The 24,302-nt window shown below is 37.1% G+C and overlaps 1 protein-coding gene across 1 annotated transcript; it reads left to right on the forward strand.

Moving 5' to 3' along the window:
* Positions 1-865: 865 nt before the first annotated feature.
* LOC100644767 lies at positions 866-22,968 on the forward strand. The gene is made up of 6 exons (XM_048408340.1): positions 866-4,113; positions 4,742-5,002; positions 11,718-11,820; positions 11,899-11,984; positions 14,616-14,720; positions 18,703-22,968. Exons 2-6 carry the CDS (start codon positions 4,978-4,980, stop codon positions 22,077-22,079), a joined length of 3,696 nt encoding a protein of 1,231 aa, XP_048264297.1. The 5' UTR covers positions 866-4,113; positions 4,742-4,977; the 3' UTR covers positions 22,080-22,968.
* The last annotated feature ends 1,334 nt before the right edge of the window (positions 22,969-24,302 follow it).

Here is a 24,302-nt window from a genome sequence, read left to right on the forward strand (position 1 = left end):
GACCGATTAAGCTTACTATTAATAATAAATTCCAAAATGTTTCAACGATTGCAGTATTTATGAATCTCTGTTACATTAGATTGCACGCAATCTAATAATGCAGTAATAAGGCAATGTTTGCGTCGGATACGTAATATACAAATCTCTAATCTTCGACAAGATTAATTCGAGGCGAAAACGTCAAGGCTAATTTCTAGTCAAATCTAAATCTATAAATATTCGACTGTATAAATAGATAATCTAATATCTGAAGAGCGAAGAAAGGTTTCGAGGAAATTTCATTCTCAATAGTATCTAATCTCTGGCAAATTTAATCTCTGATAATTTTAATTTCCAGATTATTTAATGCCGAGCAAGAGTTAGTCTGTGATAAAAATACATTTATCTAGAGTCGATTCATCGAATCCCTATGAAACCGAAATCTCGGGGAATTTAATTCTTTCGTCTATAGGCGTATCGATGAGCACAGTAAACTTACCGAAAAGTTTCGCAAATTGAATCGAAACTAGGTGCAAAGTTCGCATAAACACGCTGCCTATCAAACTCATTAAAGCAAACTCGTTTCGAAATATTATTTCTATATTTCTAAGAAATATCATTTATATCCATGATGCAACCGTATGAACGTCGACTGTATCCAGATCTTTATTAAAACACGCGATAGAGCCATTAAAAATCTTGCAAATTTCACCAAGAATTTGTAGCGCAAACTCTAGCAAAACATCGATCTACATCGATGATGCAATGCCATCTGCGATGCATTTAAATGTCCAATAAAAAGCGAAGCGAAGCTGCTTAAAATTTTCTAAGTTCGACCAAGCGTTTCTACTTAGCTTCGACAAAATCACTCGAAAGTTTCGGTTCCAGACTTCCAGAGAGTAACGTCCGTATTCATGACGCAATCGTACGAAAGGCGATAGCGCTTGCATCTCCGTTAGAAAGCACGGTAAAGCTGCACGAAGTTTTGCAAATTTCATCGAGAATTTCCACGAAACTGTGGCACATCCATCGGGAAATGCGAGCTGCGAATCGCCAAAAAAATATCCGTACCAGTGATGCAACTGCATGGAACACGGATTCACCTAATTGAGATGCTGATCGATGACCGCAACGTTGGTCAATGGAATCGCAATCGATCCCCTGGAGAAGCCAGAGATCGGTCGGTGCTCGTACTCGGAAAGGAATTTCGCGATGAAACTGGCCGATGGATAAACGGTGGGGCGGAGAAGATGGAGCCAGCGGAGCCAGAGAGGCCGAAAGGGACGAGGAAAGGCAGAAAACGGGATTACGTAAGAGGAAAGTAGCTTTCCGATGCGGGACAGGAGAAACGAAGAGCGTGGCGCGTTGAAAAGTCACGTCGTCCCGAAGAATAGAGAATTAGACGGCGCAATTGACAATCGTGATGTTTGTAAATTAGGTTTAGATTTTATCCGCACTTTATCTGGCAAGGCTGTGCGAACGTTGAGATGCATTAAGGTCTTCTTTCCAGACTTTATCTGGATCAAATCTGAAGTCCGTTTAAGTTCTGTACGTAGAAGGGAAACGATAAATAGCAAAGCGGAGAAGACAGAGAGGGGATCGAATTTCATCTAAAAAGGCGAAATAAAATGTCTGTACGTGCCAGGAGAATGATAAATAGCAAAGTAGAAAGCAAGAAAGGCAGGAGTAAAATGTGTGTACGAAGAAAATGACAGACAGTCGAATCGTTTCGAATAAATATTTATGTAAGATAAATATCCGAAGAAATTTATAATATTCGAATATTTTTATCCGTGATAAATTACTTTTTCTGTTTCGTCATATAATGATTGCAGAATTACTCGAACGATAATACGAATAATTGTTTGTTTTTACTTAATTTTGGACAAGTATGTAAGGATAGGAGTATAATGCTTGTTATTAATTTACCAAGGAACGATAAACTTTCCAATTTGATATTTGGAAAATGTTAATTATAAAAACCAATATTACAACCGCACAATGAAGCTTGAGAATATATCTCACGTTTAGCGACGCGTTCATCTTCGGTGCGATATAAATAGTCGTATTACATAATTTTATTTCGATATATTCCTATTTAAGTATACATTTTTCGATTAAATCTCTATTCAAATAAATTCTTAATAATTTTTTACTTGAATAAATCCTCATTCCTCGTAAATACGTATTCGATTGGATATTTATTCAATTTTGACGATGAATATAATTTTATTCCATATTTTTATTCGTCAGCTGTTATTCGAAAGAAATATTGACCAACATTGGAAGAAAGAGGAAAGATCATTTAAAAACTGAAATGACATAAAATAGAAAGGGAATTTTATCTTTATCTGTGATTCACGAAATACTTCACGTTTTCCATATTAGTATTTATTCGTAAATTATTGCGAGTGAATAATGCATTGATTTTGCGTAATCGAGATATATAGAATAATACGCGCATCATTATTTATAATTTTTAAACGGTCAAAGCTCGAAATAAAGGGCATTTCACGCTTGGCAATAAAATATTAAAAGTGCATGTGACAGATACCGAGGATATTTATGTATTTTTATGCACCAAAAAAAGTAGATATAATAAAAATAAAACAGTAAATGATAAACGCCACTAAAACGAAACGAATCTCATGTAAAACCTCTGTAAAAGATAAAAACAGAAGTAAGATAGAAAAGAACTCGAAGAAGCAACATCTACGGACTGTAGAAAGAGAAACCAGAGTGTACATGCATCTTGCGAAAAACCAGATGTACAGAAGCGAGTGTAAGTTGCACGAGAAAGAAAGAAAAAAAAGAAAGATAGAAGAAAGGAGGAAGAAGATGAGACGTTGGATGGAAGATGAAGAGGAGGGTGGAGTGATATAAACAGAGCAAGAAGAAAGGAAGAAAGTCGAGGAAGAGAGAAAGGTGGAGGCGAGGCGTGTGTGCAGAACGGAGGCAATGTCACCGAACTTACATAATGTGTCCTGTTTCTTCAATTACACGCGCCGAGATATCGATGCAACGTACATTTAGGTCGCTTGTACCTGTATATATATATATTCAAGAGACCTTTGCTCCTGCCATAACCGTGGAGGATGGAAATGGCAGTTGCAGAACAAAAAGAATGTGGGACGTTGTTCTCTCGAACGCAGATACGCCCGATGTATTTACTCTTTATATTATTGTCTCGTTGGTCATGTACAAAGTGAGAGGAAACCTGATTCTTTTACGTCAAATCCTTCTCCGTTTCTCTAAACCAACGAGTCAAACAAATCTCTAGCGATCTTCTTTCTCGATCTGTTCCTAACTAAAACCATCATAACCATTAACCGAGAATCTTAAAACTTCCTCCAAGCGATAGAGACAAGCCAAATCCAGCATCCTGTGTTCCTTGCATCGACAAATCGGAAAAATCTCCAGCCACGTATCTTCCTACGCTGTCAATTTAATTCCCAATCTTCTCGCAATATTCATCGCTATACCTGTTATCTCAGAGACCTAAAATTTCCTTCAGAAACAGTCGAAATCCTCCTTCTCAGCCCCAACTTCAACTTAGATCCTCCTAAACCGACAAACGTCGAAGATCTTCGAAATAGCCGCAGAAAATGCTCGTTATACCCTGTTTTAAATTCACCAATCGATCGAACCTTCGATGCCAACATAACGCAAAGGAACGGAGGCACAGAGTAACCTACGATAAATGCCAGATCGGTGGCAAAGATCGTGGGACGAGGTATCGAACCGTGTTACGCCCGTTTCGGCGCGTAGTTCTTTGCTCGACGGTCAGAACATCGATAAAATCCAGCTATCGAAAGCAGATCGATCCACGCAACGCCGTCAGCTCCCTCGAGGTGTTCCTCGGCTGGCTAACTTTATCGGGCTCGCTCTACTTTCCATTTTAATTGCGAGCACCTGGGATTCTTCCATGGAATCCGACGACTGGAAACGAATGGCAGATGCGACGTGTCCGCGCGAATGGTGGGATCCTACGTCTGTAAACGTCGCCGGCGACACTTTCCACTCGAATGGTTCTTCGACGCGACTGGCAGACGTTTTCTAGGTGAATTGAACGGGGATTCTGGGTAGTCGGCTGATACCAATCGACGGAGAAATGGGAGAACGAAGGGTGATCAGGTACGGTTCTGACATGTTTGAAAGTCTTATTACGTGGTATAAGTTGTACCAATATCGAGGAGATTGGAGTGGTTTGCGGAGAAGGGTAAAGGATGTGCTTAGAGATTTCGGAGTTGTATCGATCCAATTGGTTTCGATTGAATTTTTTATGGATACAACTAAAGAGAAGCATCTTAAGTAGAGATTCGTTTCATTCTGTAAATATTATAACGTATTACGCATATTCTGTATATTTTTCAATTTTGCCCAAACGAATAAACGTTCTGTCTATAATAAAATACCAAAACTGTACCATTTGGTCAGTATGAACGAGCACAATATAATCAGGAACATTCCTGCGAGTTTCTTCTACGATATAAACTTGGCATTTGTTACGTGTATTGTGTATCCTGTATCCTATCTAGACAACTGTTCAAAAGATAAATTATTTAAAAAGATACCGTAGCTGTACCATCACGAGAGCCTTTACATTCCAAAACTAATAATTCTCGTATTATCGTAACTTTTACGATAACTTTTATTTTCCAATTTTCAAAATCCCGCCATATCATGAAAAATTCGCGGAAACGAAATGTTCCATCTCCGTTACTCGTATATCGTGTAGCTTACCAAATTTCCTTGTTGTCAGAGGCGCGGCAGAAATTCTTCTCGCGGAGGGATGACCGATGCGTGTATTGGCGCGGGTGAGAGGTGGAAAGCGAGAAGAAGAAAGGTAAGAGGTGCGGATCCCTTCCCTTTCGTCCAGAAGCTTGGAAGAAGACTCGAGAGGAGATCGGTGTAGTCGCAGTGCATCGGCTGCTACACGCTGGCCGAACGTTCGACGTCGGACACCTTCGCCGGGACACTCATGCAACGTGCGACAAAATGCCGACCACGCTGCCCGTTCTGTGTAAGTGTCGTCAACGTGAACAGGAATCCGATTTCGACCGCGTTCTACCGTATAGCGTACGATTCGAGGCCGATTCCTCCGAGGCTACGCTCGACTTCGACCGAGTCAGATCGATTTACCTGTATGGGAAACGTAGGTCTTTTCCCTCAGCGACAGGTAAGAGCTGTCCATTGGTTAGTCCAAGAAGGTGTAGAAATCGTCTCGAAACGAAGATCGAATCGCGTGTTAACGGATGACCTTAGAAGGTGTTCGGTTGACGAGGGTTTGACGTGGTTTGACATAGTTTGAGGTGCCTGGCTCGTAGTTAATTCGTGGTGCTCGATTAATGGTTGGTTAATGAAGCACTTCGTAATTGATTGATGGTGCTCGCTCTATGGTTATTTCATTCGTAGGTGTTGGATTACAACGTGTACCTAATTTGTACACCAGCGATTGTTTGATTCGTGGTGTGCGGCTTGTGGTTGATCTGTCAGTCTGGGATTAAGGTTAGATATTTAATTAACGCTTGGTACAAAGTGTCCACAGTTGAATAGTGGTATTCGGTTTATGGTTGTCTGATTCATAGTTGTTGCGTTGTAATGTTTAATTTGTTTGATTGAAGATACGTGGTTCGCGATTGCACCGGTGTATTCGATTTTCAATTTGAAATTAAAGTTACATGTTTGATTAATAGTTGGCGCGAAGTATCTGTAATCGAATCGCGATATTCTATTTATAGTTGTTTCATTCATGAATTATCTGATTCGTAGTTATTGGATCACACCGTGTTTGCTTTGTATGTATACTTATTTGTTCCGAGGTGTACAGTTTGTGGTTGATTCGAGGAGTCCCATTTTTTATGTACCAGTACATCTGACCTACGATATCGTATTTATAGTCGGATTGAAGTCGATTTTTACTCGTTACAACTTCGTGTTGCGTCTTGCATTAACATGTATCGAAAGGTTCGACTTGAATAATCTTCAGTGAAACGTTTGGCTCCTATCCGAAAGGTGATTGAATGTAAAGAAGGAATGTCTAAAAGAAGTGACGAGTATATTAGAATAACGACAATGGGTATATTTACGCGTTGGTTGATAGCTTTTGTGTCTTCAGTGACGGTCAAAGAAAAAAGCATAGCTATTGAGTAGTTTGACAGCTATATTTTTAACAGAAGTACGAAGCTGATGTTAGTTGAAGATAAGAGAATGTAAAAAGGGACGAATAGGTACTTTGATACTAGAATTACCTTCGGTGTAAATTAACTATCTCAAGTAATAACGATCAAGTATCTCTGACAATCCTTTAAATCTTAATTTAAACCGTAATTAATAAAATTGGATAGTCAGATGCTTCCCGAGTACGATCAGAGCATATTGGGGCCATTTTACAAGACCACATTATGCGTCCGGTACTTTATGGTTAAAACCTTATGAACGTATCACAAATTAATAAAATTAAAAATTTCGTCTATAGGTCAAGGCAGTGCAGCGATTAGATACAAAATAGCAAAGTTCACGATTCCTAAGCCAAGTACAGTCGTGTTGCCGATTCCTCACGAGACTTGCCTCGTACTGTTTATACTTCGTAACTGCAGCTATGTATCTCGCCAAAAATCAACAATTTTCGGTTCGTCCCGAGCCACTTTCGCAGGTTTGCCTCGTACTGTTTGCACATAAATTTCTAGACGATGAATATTCAGAAATTATGTCAATATGAATATTCTATAAGCGTGAAGCACCGAGTGTAAAGTAATTGCTTCATCTTCGCCTAATTCTCAATTCATTGATACTTCTTAACAGAATTCAGAAATAACGAGCTTCACCGGGATTAATCTATCGGAAGATCATTGTTTCAACATCGCGGCTGTTGCGTGGGCGTAATTTATTTCGTTTGGCATTTACATGGCGAATAAATTGGTGAAATAATAGATCTGCCTTCCATGATATAACAATGAACTCTGAGATATTTTATTTACACTTCCTCTCGAAAGTTTGCAGCACGTTAAGACACTGTCGAACGGACAGTTCCTTCGATAAATAAATATTATAATATTATTCTTCTATAGTATTTAAGCTAATTATATCTAATTATATGTAAAAACGAAAATTCCATAGTTATGATATTCCGATCTGCCAGCAAAATACACGGAAAAGTATGTTTCGTCCAAAAAGAAAAAAGCGTGTCAAACGTTTGAACCAGATCGTGCATGCAACAAACTTCGAAATAATTTTGTTTAATCTGCGATATATGTTAAACCTGCAGTTCCGTCTTCGCACGATACAAGTGAAATCTTGGTGATTCGTGAACTGCACGAGAGACAGGAACACGTAAATATATTCTCACGATTCTACTCGGTGTATACAACGAAATTCTGTTACGATTGTACGAATGAACGAGAGATTCAATTGATCGGAAGTAACATGCAGATTGCTACGATAGATTAGATAAAATACAAATTGGAATTTTTGCTGTCGTAACTTCTTAAGAGTCCTCATCCATCTGATCGAAGTTCCTTATTAGTTATGGTATTATCATTCTGTCGTGACTTTTTCATTTTTACGAGTTACGCTATTGAGATATATTTTAATTATGTTCTTAATTAAAAGTTTTTAATTAATGTCAGGGAAAAGAAGATAAGATCCTTTGTTATCGTTTTTAGCTTTATTTTTAAGCGTTTCTCCCATTTTAATGAAATGGAACTTTTTCTATTTTAGGTGAAAAAGATATTCTAATTTATCGATATATTTAATGGATCGCGTGTAAATTACAAAAGGATGATCTTGTAATTATTTCGCTCGTTACAGCTCATTCTTTACATCGTCGAATATACATGTAGAAATTGCGTAACATCCTTTCACAGATAAATTCTCACCGTCACCCGTGCATCAATCAGTAGCTGATCGAATTGCAATTGAATTTAACGTAGCTACTGGTTTCTTCGTGACGACAGTGAGAATGGAGCGTGAATGAAACAAAGAGCTGAATAGAACGGTAAAAGCAGTACAAACTTTGAAATAGTCAACTTCGATAAAGTTGGAACAAATTACACGCGAAGCATCGAATAATTTCTTAATAGTAAATATTATTTGAGAAATATTAACAAATTGAAGAAATTAGATATCAGCAGGTTATTTCAAAGAATAGGAAAATTACTAAATACTTGTACATCATCTTAAATATTATTTTACGTTTTGAAACAAATAAAATCTATTTTAAGTAACATATTTGTTCTTTTTAAATTGGCACAATTTCACACGATAAAAAGTTGAAAAGTATAGAAAGGCTAAGAGATTGGAGTTAAGTATGAAAAAGAAGAAACAATCTCAACGAAATAAAATAAAATAAAAGAATTCTAACTTTCGAAAAATTAATCGAATTATGTAATAAGTATACCAAACAGTATCTAGATGGCAACGAAACATCTGTAATTAAAAATGCAAACGAGTGACTTTTAACATGAAAACTTAACCGAATGACCTGGTCTTTCACGATTTACGGTATGCGCGGCTTCCAACTTCTTAACCATCCAACTTCGTGACCTTTCTTGCCTTCATCTTTTTAATGCCAACATCTACCGCGAGTATAGAGCCGCGCAAGAAGCATTTTTATCTCCCGAACAAGAGTATCAACCGTGTGGAATTCATGGAACTCTGATTCTGAACGATAATTGCCCCTCCCACGACACGCGATCCCGTTATCTCGCATTCTCAATGACATCATTGAGCGCTATACTTTTTTAATTAGGTTACACGCGAGAAAGCGTTCGAGACAAAACCTGAAACTGCTCTCCTACGTCTTTTTTTTTCGATGTATTTTTAGACTGTATACATTTATAGATTTCTATATTCTAGTGAATTAATTAAAGAATATTTTACTATGAAACAGGACTATACTATAAACGTTACGCAATAAGATTCCTTAACTCTTAAGTTAAGCCGCGAATTTTCAACCACGCTGTAGTTATAACTATTTTCTCGAATTATAAGATTTGTAATAAAACGAAAACTATATCTTCTTCGAAACATTTATCAATAGAAATACCCACGTTAAATAAGAAGAAACACGATAAAAGTACAGAGAAATCTAATTAATGAATATAAATCATCGTAAAAATGAAACTGAACTTTGAGAGAAGTACAATCTTTAAATTATATTTCCCTCGAATGGATCTACCAATTACGGGTTAAATATCTTGAAACAAAAGCAGACAGTTCTTTCACAAGATCAGTTTAATTAAAATGTACCGCTACGTTTCGTAAAAAGTAAAAAATTTGCGTCAAGATTCAGTTGCCTGCGTAAATAAATGAAAAGACTATTCTTTTTCCTGTTCTTCTTATCAAGTCTGTGAAAATACTGTACGATACAGCCATTATATCTTAAATTATAGTCACTGGAGTACAGTTTAATGATGCACTCAGTGCGTCACTAGAATTTCGTCACAAGGATTCTTTTCGTAATAAAATGGAAGCAAATGTCTGTTGCAGTAACCAGAGTGTGCGTCAGAGACGATGGAAATTCAACGTTCTGAGTTAATGCAACTGGCGGCCCGCAAATATGAATTATAATAGTTGCGACTATACAGCGGTGACGAAACGTCGCCAGAAATTCCACTGACAGAATCACGAATTACATAGAACGAAGGAGGCAGAAAAAAGACCAGCGATCATTAAGGAACAATAGGTGTTTCTCCTAAATTATCTTAAACGCTAAATTGTCAGGTCAAGTGACTAAGGCAGAAATTTTCGTGGTAGACTCGTCGCAATTCAATTTTCTGTTTGTGCTCTCCAGACAAACAGCGAAAAGACTTTAGAATCATAATAAATCACGGCCTTTTCACGAAATTACCGTTGAAACGAAGATTAATTGGACATTTTAACTAGTTTTTGGGACAAACGATAGCTCCAGCTCGAAGAGTTAATGAAATTAACAAAATAAATGTACATGTATCTGTATGCGTGTTAGAATTCTGCTTTAAAGTATTGGTTTGGCAACTAAGTGATTGCGGATTTTGTCATTAGGTGGTATTGATAAAATCCGCAATCACTTAGTTGCCAACCCAATAGCTTCAAATAGTTTTTGAGACGATTAGTAGCTTGTAGCCTCAAAGAGATGAGGAAAATGAGAAGTTAATATACGAGGATTTTACTAAATCATATTGGTCGAATAATATTAGTTAACAAATTTGTTAAATGACTAGTGGCCTGTGGTTAGAGAGACGATGGAAGTACCAAATGAATATGTACGTGTTAGAATCTTAATAAATCACAGTGTTTTCGTTAAATTATTATTGAAACAATTAGAATTGTTTAACTAGAGTTAGTCGCCTTAACCAATTTCCTTCGAACGAATAATAGATTGCAATGGAAGGGGTAATGAAATTAAAAAAACAGATTATTACGATCCTAGTAAATCACGGCTTTTTCATCAAACTGTCATTATAACCTGTTTCTTGAATAAATTGATCAACGCGGCTTTATTATGTATATAATTTTAATAAACCGGGTATCGACGAAATCGAGACGAGCTGACCTCGGTCAGTTTCTCAAAGACGACGACGAGGACGAGAAAACAAATCGATTTAATTAATCTAATTGAAATAATTATAAACGACTGTCTAATCGATTACGAGAAACGCGAACGTTTAACGCTATTAATAGCGAAAGCCCATCATCGGATAACGTTAATCAGTCGTTTGCGCTCGTTAACATCTCGAAAATTGATCGAAATTTCCTACTTTTACTTGCGCCTTGGCAAACTTTCCAATTCGTTTCGCGACATAGAACGTGTTCTTTCTCTTACGACGAACAAAACGTGCTAGCTTTTTCAACGCACGTTCAAATATTCTCGAAATAGAGCGCTCGAGTACTGGTTCTAACGTACTAACCGAGTCACCTCGAGTGGTTCGCTTTCGAACTCGATGGATGCCTATAACCGGATCGTGAGGCTATTGTCTCGCTCGACTTTGTTGTTTTACATGATTGGATGACAGTCGGGGGAAAGATGGTCATTAGAAGCGACGAGCTGTGAATGGGTGTATCGATTAGAGGGGAATCGTAAAGGGGCGATGTTTCGTTGTTGCGGGGGATCCGGCGTTGGTGGAGCAGCGATGTACGCGTATGTAATGCCAAGTAGAAAGTGGAATTCGCGGATCGGGATGAGATGATAAGCGGCTACGCCATGCGTTTCCTTTGGAAGCGTTGGAAATGGAAATAAACGCCGCTGTATCGACCGAGACATTGGGAAAACTTGCAGATCCGAAGCTTGGGAATTCAAATGTTGAAATTAATCTTGCGGGGTACAAGAGGAATTTGAAAAAGTTTGCAGATTAATCTCTCGGAGGACGCATTTTTTAAAGTCAAAAAGATATAAAATTTCTGCGAACAAGTACCGATGTATCCTACGATCGAACATTGAGAGTATAACTGCTGCAATTCATCACGCGGAAGACGAGAAGAATTTTAAAAAGTTTGCAAATTAACCTCTCCAGAGAGGTATTTTTTAAATCTAGAAAGATATTTCTTCTTGCAAAGACGTATCGATATCCTCGATGTTCCATAAAGTGAACATAATTCCAATGGTTAATCGTATATTTTTGTATATTATTTTTCTCAGACTACATACACGATTTTTATTCTACTTGGAATTATTATTATTATTATTATTATTATTATTATTATATTTTTAATCATTCGCCTATGTAACATCTCTAGTAGAGGCACTCCTCTTTGCACAGATCTCGTGACGCTGGTCTTATGCAACATTCACGGCAGTCTTGAACATGAAATTCCAAGGAGGAGCTTCCTGTCACGAAGAGCCATTGATGGTACCAGGGGGAGGTATTGCGTTCGTTTCGTTTCGCGTGTATTCACGCGGATGCGTGCGTACGATTAAACAAGCCTACGATGTCGTTTCAGGAAGTTCTTCGATCCGGAAGAAGAGGGAGCGTTCGACAGTTACGGATCTGCTGGTGGCCAGTACGATCCTTACCAAGAGAAAACAGGTAGATTGTTCGTTTCTTGTCTTTTTTTCTATGAAATTCCTTACTAATTAACACGTAGCAATTTTAATGATTTAATTTTATGCCAATTAACCGTAAAATCAGGAAATTCGTCAAAACGACGAATTATCTCGTTTTATCGAGATGCGACGTACAGAGGAATGTAACTTGAAATTGTAATTATCTTAACGTTCGATCTCGTAAAATGATATAAAGTCACATTTAATCACACGAGATGATGTATCGTTCGAATGATCATTTTTCAACTATCTTATTTTAACAATGTCCTAGCCTATATCGCCGTGTGTTACTTAAAGTGTGAAAAATTCGTAACGTCTGGATTTCATATCGCTGTCAGATACTGTCAGTCATCGTAATAATTGATAAGTGGTTGAACAATGCTACCTAACAAAGTCGATGGCACTGTGAATAGAAAGATCCTTAACAAGGAACGACGATAACTATCTGAGAAGTGATTTTATGAAAATAATCAGTCGGAGAACGGGGACGGGTCAAGGAGTCCCTTCGTTCTCTCGCAATTTCTAATATAAAAACTAAAATTGACTTTCCATTAAATCTCCACTGCGCAGAAGAATTCTCGTTAACATTTCTCAATTTTCACATTTAGATTTTATTTGCCTGCAATCGCAGTTACTTTATTCTTGTGTCCCCAGCAATTAATAACTCGTGACATCATTTTTATTCATTGGCACGATTATTTAATATGTCTACAGTCGACAAAGAGCATTGTCATACGAACGGAGGTGCCAATAAAAAGGACTCGCAATATGCTAATTCTCCGACGCTTAGGCGGCGTAATGTTATTCATCTTGTTCCTTTTTCTTCGATTAATTACGCGTTGACACCGATTCCATCGATCGATGCTAGTGTTGTTAAAAACAGACACTCGTTATGAATGATCGATCATTAGAAACGAGGATTCGCGTTGCAAAATATTTCCAAGATTCTCAGTATTTTCCACATTTCTACAATTTTATATTCTCATATTCCACGCATATTTTCAAGATTCTACGTGGCTTCTAAGCAGCCTCGCGAAAAGTACAAAATTACTACTCCTCTCAACAAGCGTAAGACTGTTTAACGCAAGGTACAATCAATCTTACACCAGTCCAAAGAACTTCTCACTACGACGATGATCTATCAAAACGAGGCAAATTACTATCGACACCTTTAACATTAAGTACAGAAATTACGAGGAAATCGATGGGCGAATCCAAATTGCTATACGAAGATCCTCCATTAAAGATATAATTGCGAGTTACAGTCTGTTTTACAGGTACGAAGGAAAAATTCTGATTACCGAGATTATTAATAATTTTTCTTTATTTTTCTATCTTCGCAAAGTATGAACCTACATAGTTAAATACCGAGTGATAGACGTTCCGTTGGATTAAAAAGCAGAGTCGTCGGACGAGAATATTATCAAGTGACGTGAAAGGCGTTAGGTATGACGGATGATGGAAAAATCGCGCCATAGGTTACGTGAAACCTCTCGCGACATGCAAGAAACAAACCAAAGAAATCACGTGTAGCGCCGTAAACGAAGCGAACACATCCTGTTAAATGTCACACACGCTGGATTATCCTGACGAGGTGTTTTTCACGACCTTGACTCAACACGAGCCATTATGCTCCTTTATGTAAGGCCTGGCACGTGATGATTCAGTTTCTCCGCGTGAAATCTGTGTTGGTCGAATCTTTCATTTTAATCACTGTTTATTCGGTTTTGAATATTCTTTTTCTGGCTGGCCAGATATTTTATATTTATACTTCCTACGATTACGTATTATCTTATCGAATTATATATGAATAGCCTTGTCCTCTTTAAATAAATTCTGTTACACGCTGTACGAAGAAATGAAAGAATAAAATTCAATCGATAATTTTCTCATTTTTTAAAATCTACTATAATTGGATTTATCGTAATTTTATTTTATCTTCGAAGTCGAAGAATCGACGAAGAAATGGATATTGAAATAAATATTTTATAGAACATAGAACAAACAGATTTTGTCGAATTTCAATGATTCTTTACTTTTACGAAATGGATCACTTGTAGAATTTATCTAAAGATCTGATGGAGTACAAAAGAATATTTTAAACAATTCTTCATTAAAAAGTCTAAGAGCTTGAAATTTGATATTTAGTTATTGAAAAAGTGAAAGTTTCTATGATTTGCAAGAAGTTGGAGTTCTAAAGAAACGTAAGTGTGTTTTTTCGAACAAACAATTAACAGGCCATTCATATTCATCGTAACATTTACCATAATTCAGAATGTATACCTTTCATTCTTAGCATATACGAGCACAATCATCGCATCGTTCAAAGTTCATTGAAATGCTCACAGTCATTCGATGATATTTATTTAATGTCATGCTAAGATGATCCGCAGATGCTTGCCATTCTCTCCAATTTGTTACTACAATATACAATATAATTTTTGAATACCTTGTCGGTATTATCGTCGATAATAACCCGCAATATAAAATCAATAGCATCCAATTCATTTGGTTAATATTATTCACGTTTATTAATTCGATGCTTCTTGTTCGCCTATTAAGCGAGCAGTGAGTACTAAACGATTGTATGTTCTTTCCATTTTTTTTGTTTTAGATTTGTCAGACATTAGGAGGAACGTGCCAGGAGAACCAGGTATTGATTATCCGGCATACACGACGCTCCCTCAGACAGGTTTCACGTGCGAGGGACGCTCACGAGGTGAATTAAATTGTTCCTTTTTCTACCTTCGTAAAACTTAGTATATGGTTAATACACCTTTCCGGAATAAAAGTCTGTACAAAATAAGAGATTTATTCGCATAGAATTTCATCATAAAGTTGATATAATTCTTGCTTACTATTTATATCGTTACGCATATATTGAATTATAATTTTGTTTATTTAATATAAGTAATTATAGTAGTAATGCAGTTAATATATCTAACTAATTATCTTGAAACAAAGGTACTTTGTATAATATAACTATACGATAAATTTTAGAGAAATAATTCGAGCAATTAATTGTTAATCTAACAAGCTAACAAGTGTCTTGTAAATATCTCGATGGATCTGCGATTTTTTCTTCTAGAAATAATATTTCTCTTTCTCTATTCCCGGAAACAATACATTGGCCACGTTATTTTACAATTTTGCATTCGTAGTTTTTCGCTTAAATATTAGGTCATCCCATAAGTTCGTGCCGTTTTTTGAGCGGTTATACATGTTAAGATTGTTTACATACCTTTCAGTTTCATGAAAAAATGTAATCCCTCTCTCGTTGTACAACTTCTTCCCATTTTTCTGGTAGGGCCATTATTCCGTCTCGATAAAAGTTCTCTTGTTTTTCTTTAAAATATGAAATGTATACACAAAAGTCGGCACGAACTTATGGGATGACCTAATACTTGGGATTTTCAGATAATATAAGGCAAAAGATTTCCGCAGTGACTGATCTATAGAATCGAAGCGAGTATGTTTCTAGATGCAATTCAATTCCTCGGTATAAAATCGAAACAGATCTACACCGTACACCTTTACCCTCAATTTCACTTCATAATGCTGCGAATTACTACGTACAAGAAGAGATTCTGTTCGGACAGCTAATGCAACCACGTCAGAGTTAGTCAATTTTCACATAGCAATCAATGGTATGACCGCTTGATCTTCACCATTCAGGTAGAAAGAAAGCGATTGAAATTGGCATTTATATTAATAAAATCCATAGATTGCTCGTCCGATTGCTTCTGTCCGAGTTCGTAGAAACGAAATTGAACGTATTTGTCGCGAATATCTTTCGAATCGAATGGAAGAGAATATTCACTTCCTCTGTGAACAGAGAAGTAAAAGTAAGAACATTCTCGATATAATAATATGCTTAATAATAATAATATAATGTCTTTCTTAAATCTTAATTTCCTTTTGGGATTCGTATATTCGATTACGTAAACTTTCTCATTTATAAAGAATTTTAAATCAATCATATGAAACTACAATCTTCGGTGTTATCCCACTAAATTTAAATCCTGCGAAACGACATTTCGTATACACCAATTATTAATAAAAAATATTAAAACAAACGGTTTTCAAAGTATACGTATCCTATTAAAGATCCACGTGCATCGGCATAATCATACGACCGATTACCATTGATTCACACGTGTTTCGCGCTTTTCCACATGCAGTATCGATGTCAAGGATGTCTCTCACGCACACGATGCTAGCACGTGCGACCTGTGAAATCCATTCGCAGTATTTTCTTCGGTTTCGCAATAGGTCAGCGTTCCACTAGCCGTGGGGCGAAACTTGTCGCAAAAATCGCACGAAAATGTTTGTCGATGTACATTTCAGCTGGAAAGGCAAACGTTCACGTCGCCCAACGAAACGTATTTATCTTCGGTTGCGCGTGTTCGTTCAAGATCTGGTATGAATCTTCTTCTTGCGTCTTATGAAAACTTTCAGCTCGTGGAACGTTGCCAGAAGCAAAGTAACGATAACAATTGAAACTTACGAAATTGTTGGAATTGTTAGAAAATTTTTATACAGAGTCGAAGAAGAGAGGTTCGATCTCCTGATTTGGATTAAATTCGAGTTAAACTCGAAGAGAAACTTGTCAAATCCACACAGCCGCTGAAAATCTTCCAGAGAACTGTTAATATAATCTGACTGATAAAAATTAGGGACTTTTAAACGTTCATATCGACGAGAAAATAATCTTTTGCCAGTTTCACGATTCCTTGCTGTGAAAATAACAGGTTCGTTGGCGATTTCGTCCACAGACTTAATTACAGTTATGAACAACGACCATTTAGATAGGTGGCGCGAATATGAACGAGTTCCAGAAGGCAAAAGAAAGTACAGTCTCCGTGTAGTACTCTGTTATATAGTTTCTTTATTGAGCAATATCCTGATAATCTTGTACAGTTATACGATGTTCCTGCAGAAGTAACAGAATGTCGGCGAAAGCGACTCAACAATAAGATAAAGGCCAGACGGATAATCCAAACGATTCTGACGCGAGGCAATCGCCGTTCAGAAGCTTAGTATGCTGTTATTCAGCTGGTTACAAATCGGTACGGTGTTTGACTTTTGCCGATAGAAAATAGTGAAAGCTTAATATTTTATCTTACTGTATGGGAATTTTTCAGAAGGAAGATTTTAGTTTTTTCTTTGCTTTGAAAAGGGAATTACTTTGAAGTTCTTTTTTTAAATTAATTTTTTAATTCTGATATTTGATTAAAAATTTATATAAAAAGGGGAGTTGATCATTTTCAGTTTCGAATATTAAATTAAATCTATCCTATATGTCTGTGTCTGTGTGTGTAAAAAGATTAGCCAAAACTTGCAACGTGTTCTTGCAACGCATGTAATTGGGATTATCGCGAACTTTACAGATCCTGTCATTCTTTTCCAAATTTATCCGTGTTTAATGGAAAAGTGTTCTATTTTTGGTTATTTATTTCGTCGTAAATTTATAGAATAAAACGTCACGCGATTCGTGTTTCTTTATTTCATCCTGTTTAGTCTTTTTTCAAGTTTTAACAGCTTCTAACTCACTGGACGTTGGCCGTATCAAAAATTTGTCCACAAAATGGAGATTGTTTTTTTAGTTATAGGTTTGCGACGTGATTTTTCCTGGTTGCTGGCTATCTTAGACGACAGGCGGCTCAAATATGATTATCCTAATATGATTACATAAAGAAAATTAAAGACTTACATCCTCGATCTCTCTTTCTATCGACTCTATTACAATAAATTGTTTGGTTTCAATAATTTGTTGTTGGTTTCTAAAAAGTTAAATCACGCTATCTTACAGTAAAATTAAAAAAATTTCTAACACGTCCAACTGGCACTAAATCAAACGTAATTTTAAAATAAAAATCGAAGCCTCACGACTTCGACTTTTCTTTCTTTCCTGAAAGAAACCTCGGTAACTACTTTTAATGAGTCATCCATCACTGTTACGTTCGATACACACGATATCCATTTTCTTGTCGAAAGAAATCGTGGCGAGCATTCATAGAATGAAGAAAGCAACTTAATTGAAATTTCCAAGCAGCAGGTCATGTCGCGATGAACACTGGGGCGTCTTTTGTATCGCGAGTCTAAACTCGCGGAAGAAACCGCGTTATTAGATAATTCAAAGAAAGAGAGAAAGATGTTGAACAAGCATAGAAACGTCGCCTCGCGTCACTTACGTAACGCGCATCTTATTTAAACATTGCTTATTGCACGATTATTTTAAACTGAAAAAACAGAATAAAGAAACATTTAGAAGACAGGAGCACGGATTGACCGAGTATCGATTTAATAACGAATCGAATTGTTCATATTTCGTTTGGTAAATCGTTGAAATTCTTTTGGAAGGTATAGTGTTATTATCAGAATGGAGAATAAAATACCCAGTTAGTCGTATTAAAATATCGAAATTCAGGGAACTGGAATCTAAATTTCTCTATTAACTAAGAGAAAAATAGGAAAAAAGAATTAGAACAGTTTCTCAAGTATGTAACATTTTTTAGTCTTTTATAAGACTATGGATTAAAAATAATAATTGAAAGAATGATAGAGATCTTTAGAAATGTCTGACATCCGAACACTCGGATATTAAAAAAGTGGAGATATCGCAGATTTTGTATTTCGATATCGAAGGTTATCACGGAATCTCATAATCTAAAAAAATAAACATTTCTAATTTTCCTTAGGGTACTACGCGGACGAGGTGGCGGGATGCCAGGTTTTCCACGTGTGCCACGACGTATTGGTCTCCTCCTTCCTCTGCCCCATAGGCTCTGTATTCAGCCAAAAGCTGCTCACCTGTGACTGGTGGACCAAAGTAGACTGTTCAGCTAGCAGCAAATACATAGACGTGAATCGTAACAGTTACCAGCAAGATGACGACGAGATGATTCGAAACGCTTACGCAATGATCAGTCTTCAATCAGGAACAGACGTGACCAAGGATGGTCTGGTGGATCCTGATCGAACTGGAAGCGTGGTGGACTATCAGAGAGGCCCAGGAAGAATCCTCGACTATTCTTCAGTTGACACAACAGGGAACGACTTGAGGACCAATTTCGAAGACTATCGTAGACCTGCCAATCGGGATTTCCTGCCACCCTATCAGCTCAAAGACAAAAAACTGGAAACCAGTGGAAATTATCAAGGCAAATTCTATTCTAGCGAGAAATCCAGGTCTCCCTACGAAGATTCGCCGATTATCCGAGTTCAGAAGATCAACGATCCAGGATTTGGAAACCAGAGGAACAAAGATTTCCAGGAGACCTATCGAAGGCCCAACGAGTTCACCAATCAGTTCCAACCATCTTACGCACCTACTGTACCGACTGTCACCACTACAACTAGGAGATTTTACTCTCCAACTGTCCCTACGACATTCAAATCGTCTACTTTGGCATACAACAAGTTGGACCAGGCGATAGACAGCTCTGAATATTATCTTTCGCGCAGTAGATCAAACAGCTTCGTCACTCCTCCTACCAGAGTCTTCTCGAACGACGATAAGAGTAGACAGGATTTAGGAAGAGACTTGAAAATATCTGAAGCTGTTTCTTTGAGGAAACCGAACAGGGATGATGATTATAGTAGACAGGAGAGTTACGAGTATGATTATGACGATGTCAATAGCGACGAAACGAGAGACGAACGTCCTAAAGAGAGATTCCAGGTGAGGGTTCTCGACGATTTTAATTACAATCGTACCAAAGTGTCGAACGGAGGAAGTTCTTTGTTTGATAGGGTCTACGCAGGATTCAACCACAACAGCAACGACGAAGAACCTGTGGACGACTTCGAAACGAGAGGTAGCATTGGTCTAGGCCACGCGTTTCATCAGTCGTTCAGGGGAATCTCGGTTGACGAACAGAATCCAGCGAGAGACGAAACCAAAGTTTATGGTGAAACTCAAAGAGGAATTAATTTCAATAAAGAAGACACTAAGTACACCTTGGTCAGACCGGAGCCTACGCGTTATCCCGGAGAAAAGAAAGAGGAAACGACTGAACAATACCAAAGAACCGATCAAAGAGACACAAAAACAAATAAGGAAGAATTTCTGAATAATTTCAATACTTTTCCATCAACGACCGCTTCGTCAATAATCGAAAGTACCATCAAAGCAACCACGAATCTTCACGAACCACGTTCTTCGATATCAAATGGATCGAGTGATTTGAACAATTCTACTGACGTAAATTCCGAATTTTTTAATGAGAAACATCCCATCGATACAGAGGACAGTGGTTCTCAAACATCTAGACCAGTCGAATTTCTAGAATCTCTTCAAAAGACGCAAAATAAGTTCCAGATAAAGGTGCCAGATCTACCTGAAGGATCCACTTTATTTAATCATTATACGACTCAGAATGATGAACCTAGTTCAAGAACGACTGAAATACCGAGGTTCCAGAGCATTGGTCCTGACGATTATGTCGATCAGTCTACTTCTTTCGATAGAAACACAGGAGTAACGAGCAATTACGAAAACGTAGAGATCTCTGAAGACTCTAGTTTGCAGAATCATGGTAGTACAGTGGCTAGACCCCTAGTACCCTCCACTGGGTCATGGTTTTCTTCCTCTTTCTCTGACCAATCGAATACCAAAAGTCCGACGAAAGATTACACCAGACCCGAAGAAGGTGAATCTCACACAAATCATTTTGATCTTTCTTTCAAATCTACGAATGACACTGAAGAGAAACTCGAGGATGATAAAAAGAGTGAACTTCGGTTTACCACAGATGATGCTGTTCAGAATTCCAGGACGATTTCTGTGAGTGCAAGCACCGTGTCTCCGCCAAAGATTATAAAAGCTATAACATCCTCAGGTTTCGTGAACTCCTCAGGAAGTGTTTCAATAATTAAAACCCCCGAAGAATTGTCGACACAGGGACCGATCAGAATTTCGACATCTCCCGTAACTAAATCAATCGATATTGAATCTTCGATATCAACTTTCAGACCTGTAACGCATAGGAGCATAGAATCAGGCAGAAGCTTGGAAGAGAAGTCGAAAGATAACAGAGATAGCGTAGAATCCTCGACCGTGAATGCTTTACTTGGATCCATCATGCCAGAAACTTTAAAGCACATCGAAGAAGCTATAGAGAAGAATAATTCGCCTTACCAAGTGACGTTGACGATGAACAAAGGCGCAGAGCTGATACCTACTGGACAAGATATAATTAGCAAACTGATAGCCCAACAGGGCAAAGAAACGTCGACCCTCAATGACGAGGTACACGAACTAGAAATAATTAAATCTTTGGAGCCAGAAGTTCATAGAATGACAGAGTTACAGATCTCTGCGGCGAATATTTCGGACGTGAGAAATGCGTCTAACTTCGGAAACGATTTTATCAATTCCGATCTAACCGATTTTAAGAGAAATAACCCGAATACAGTCAGTCTTCTTCAACTGATGTCGGAATTAATGAAGCAAGACCGAGTTCCTCGACCATTTTCCCTGTCAGTCGCTCAAAATTCGGAACTACAGACAGTAAATTCGAACGTGCAACAGCCGGATGAAGCGACATTTAGGTCTCAAGAGAGTTCTACGCTGCCGAACTTGAAAACTTCTGCTCCTCGATCGAAAGAAGGGATTCTGGGTCAGCTAGAGCAGCATTTCGGAGAACCTCTTTACAGAGAACAGAAAAAAATATTTGATCTTCCTGAGAAACAGAAATCGATTGATTTCCAGACTGTAGTTCTTCTTAGGAACACGAATAAATACGAACAATCGAGCACCGATAAGACGATCGTGCCGAATCTTCAAACGAGTTCTAAGATAGATATTAGATCGACGACGACATCTACGCCGAAGACCACGTTTACCACGAAATCTGAGAAGACTGTAGTGAAAACAGAATTTGTTCCATCGATTGGATTCTCTTTTGATACCGACGAGGGTAGAGAAGAATACGTTGAGGCTGTTTTAGGCGGCCTGATCGAGCCACAGGCAGCAGAAAGTCAGAAGAAAGAAATTATCTTGAAAGAGAAACCAGAGGGAGAGACATTTTTAAAAAAGAACGAAACAACGAAAAGTGTCCCAGAAGAGATTTAAGGGTTGTTTCTAGGATGATTTTTCCAAGGATGAACTTAGGTTTAGAACGAAATCTGTGATGTCTTGCCGTTTCGTGCTTTTTATGATAGATCTTCTCGACCATCTTTTTTCTTCTCCTTTAATCGATATTTTTGAATATTTTCTTTTTTATTCTCGGGGGTATTGCGAGTTCGAGACTTTTGTAATTAACGTCCCTTCCTTCGTGATTGAAAAATATAACGAATCATTGAATGCAGAGGGATTATAGTATAATAATTGGAAGTGAGGGATTAATCATTTTTTTTGCCATTTATGTTGCGAGAGAATTAAAAATTTCTTTTCTCCTCCTTATCGATTGAGAGGATTACAAGTGAGAAATTTGTATGAAATTAACGTTCCTTGTTTCGTGATTTAAAATTTCAACGAGCTTTTGATGGAAGTCTTGGAAGACGGAGATTAATATTTCTTGTTACCATTTACGTCGTAAGCGAAGAAAAAGGGCTGATATATAATTAGTTTCATTAACTCTTCCTAGGATATTCTTACTTTTAATTAAAGCGACTAACATAACAGCGAGTTGGGTGTAAAATGTTTTTAAGGTTTTAAGATAGAACTAGACCTAACATGTATAAAATGGTAATTATATTATCGTTGTTGATAAGATCTATCATTGGTATTCAGAAAAATAATATCGTTACTATTTGATAATACAAAGTACGTTTTACTAACTTGATAACCTACCAATGACAAGGAACAGGGTTTCGATACTGTAAACTATAGATTTGTAGATGTGTGTGTTAATGTATGTACGAGTGTGCAAGAAGCAATAGTAATTATACGACTATTAAATTGTACCTTATGTAACCCAACATTCTATTGATTCTTAAATATATCCTATCGTTGCGGAGAAGAGCTTCTTTATTTCCTTTTGAAATTCTTTTAGACTTGAAAATTTTGAATCTTTTCAAACTTGGTCATTTAAAATTTAGAAATCGATAAGCTTGAAACTTTCAAATATCCTAATTGGAAATTTTGAAAACTCGGAAATCTGGAGTTTAGAAACTAAAAGATTCGAAAATATCAAAATTATTCGATTAAATATTTGTTAAATACAAACATTCAAGATTTAAAAATCAACGTTTCGGAATTCGCAAGAACTGCAAATTTCCCCGTTGTTAATTAATCACATAAACATACTTTTCTCTAGTTTGCCTCTATTCACAAAACGTTGGTTATTTGCCATGGCAACATCGATACATCAAGTTTCGTAATTCGTACGCGTTTAATCGATTCATAGTGTACTGTGCTAGGTTAAAGTGCTCAAGCCCCCTTGTAAACAGTCTGAGAATTTTATCGAACGATTAAGTAGTCAAATAATTAACATTTTGAGTCAGAATTACTATAAAAGCAAGACGAGTCGAAAAGAGCAATGACACAGCTATTTTAATGTACTAAAAGAATAAAGATTTTGCATGACACGTTGAAGTTATTGAAACGTTTGAAAATTCTTTAAGAGGATACCATTACGAAAGCTTTAATTGATCAAATTATGGCTGAGTCAGAAAGCGAATCTATAAAACCTGACGTCGAAGGCGAAGACGAAGAAGATGAAGATAACAAAACGGATGCTCATAGTTTACCAAGTAAACATTCTTTGATACACATGGACTATCGGTAATAAAATAAATACATATTTCTACGATTTAATAAACACAAATGATTAATCGAAACAAATGATTAATCTTGATAGGATAATGTGGATACGGAACAGAGTGATGAAATTTTTGGGTATAAGTGGTCACGAGCTGCTCTTCTACAAACTTCTAAATGTAAATAACAACTTATATCGAAATTATTGAAAAGCAATCGAATATTCTTTAGATATTTCTACCGATCTACAGTAAAATAACATCTCAACCTTCTCAAATCATATGCAAATTCTAAAATGGTCCGTACAACGAAAACAAAATCAGGGCATTCACTTGAAAGAATCGGTATACTTTAAGACATAGAAAATCATTTCTTTTTAAACGATTTTTCACACTTTCTCGCGTTAACTTTCGCCTTTATCTCACCTTTGCCACGAGAGAGAAAATAAACGCGCGATTCGAAACTATAGGCAAACAATCGATACTTCGAGGACAAGCTACTCAATTTTCTGCTACTGGATCTCTACGGTGTGACCGATCTTGAGAGAAAGGTGATCTTTTTCTACTGCACCTATTCCACTGAAATCATCCACGT

Source organism: Bombus terrestris, chromosome 9 (assembly GCF_910591885.1).
Source record: "Bombus terrestris chromosome 9, iyBomTerr1.2, whole genome shotgun sequence".
NCBI classification, from domain to species: domain Eukaryota; kingdom Metazoa; phylum Arthropoda; class Insecta; order Hymenoptera; family Apidae; genus Bombus; species Bombus terrestris.

Bases quoted from the DNA above. Each gene is read 5' to 3' on its own strand.
- LOC100644767 (XM_048408340.1), top strand. From the start codon at position 4,978: ATGCCGACCACGCTGCCCGTTCTGT. The intron at 5,003-11,717 runs GTAAGTGTCGTC...CTCTTTGCACAG, and splicing joins GACCACGCTGCCCGTTCTGT to ATCTCGTGACGCTGGTCTTA. The intron at 11,985-14,615 runs GTAGATTGTTCG...TTTTTGTTTTAG, and splicing joins TCCTTACCAAGAGAAAACAG to ATTTGTCAGACATTAGGAGG.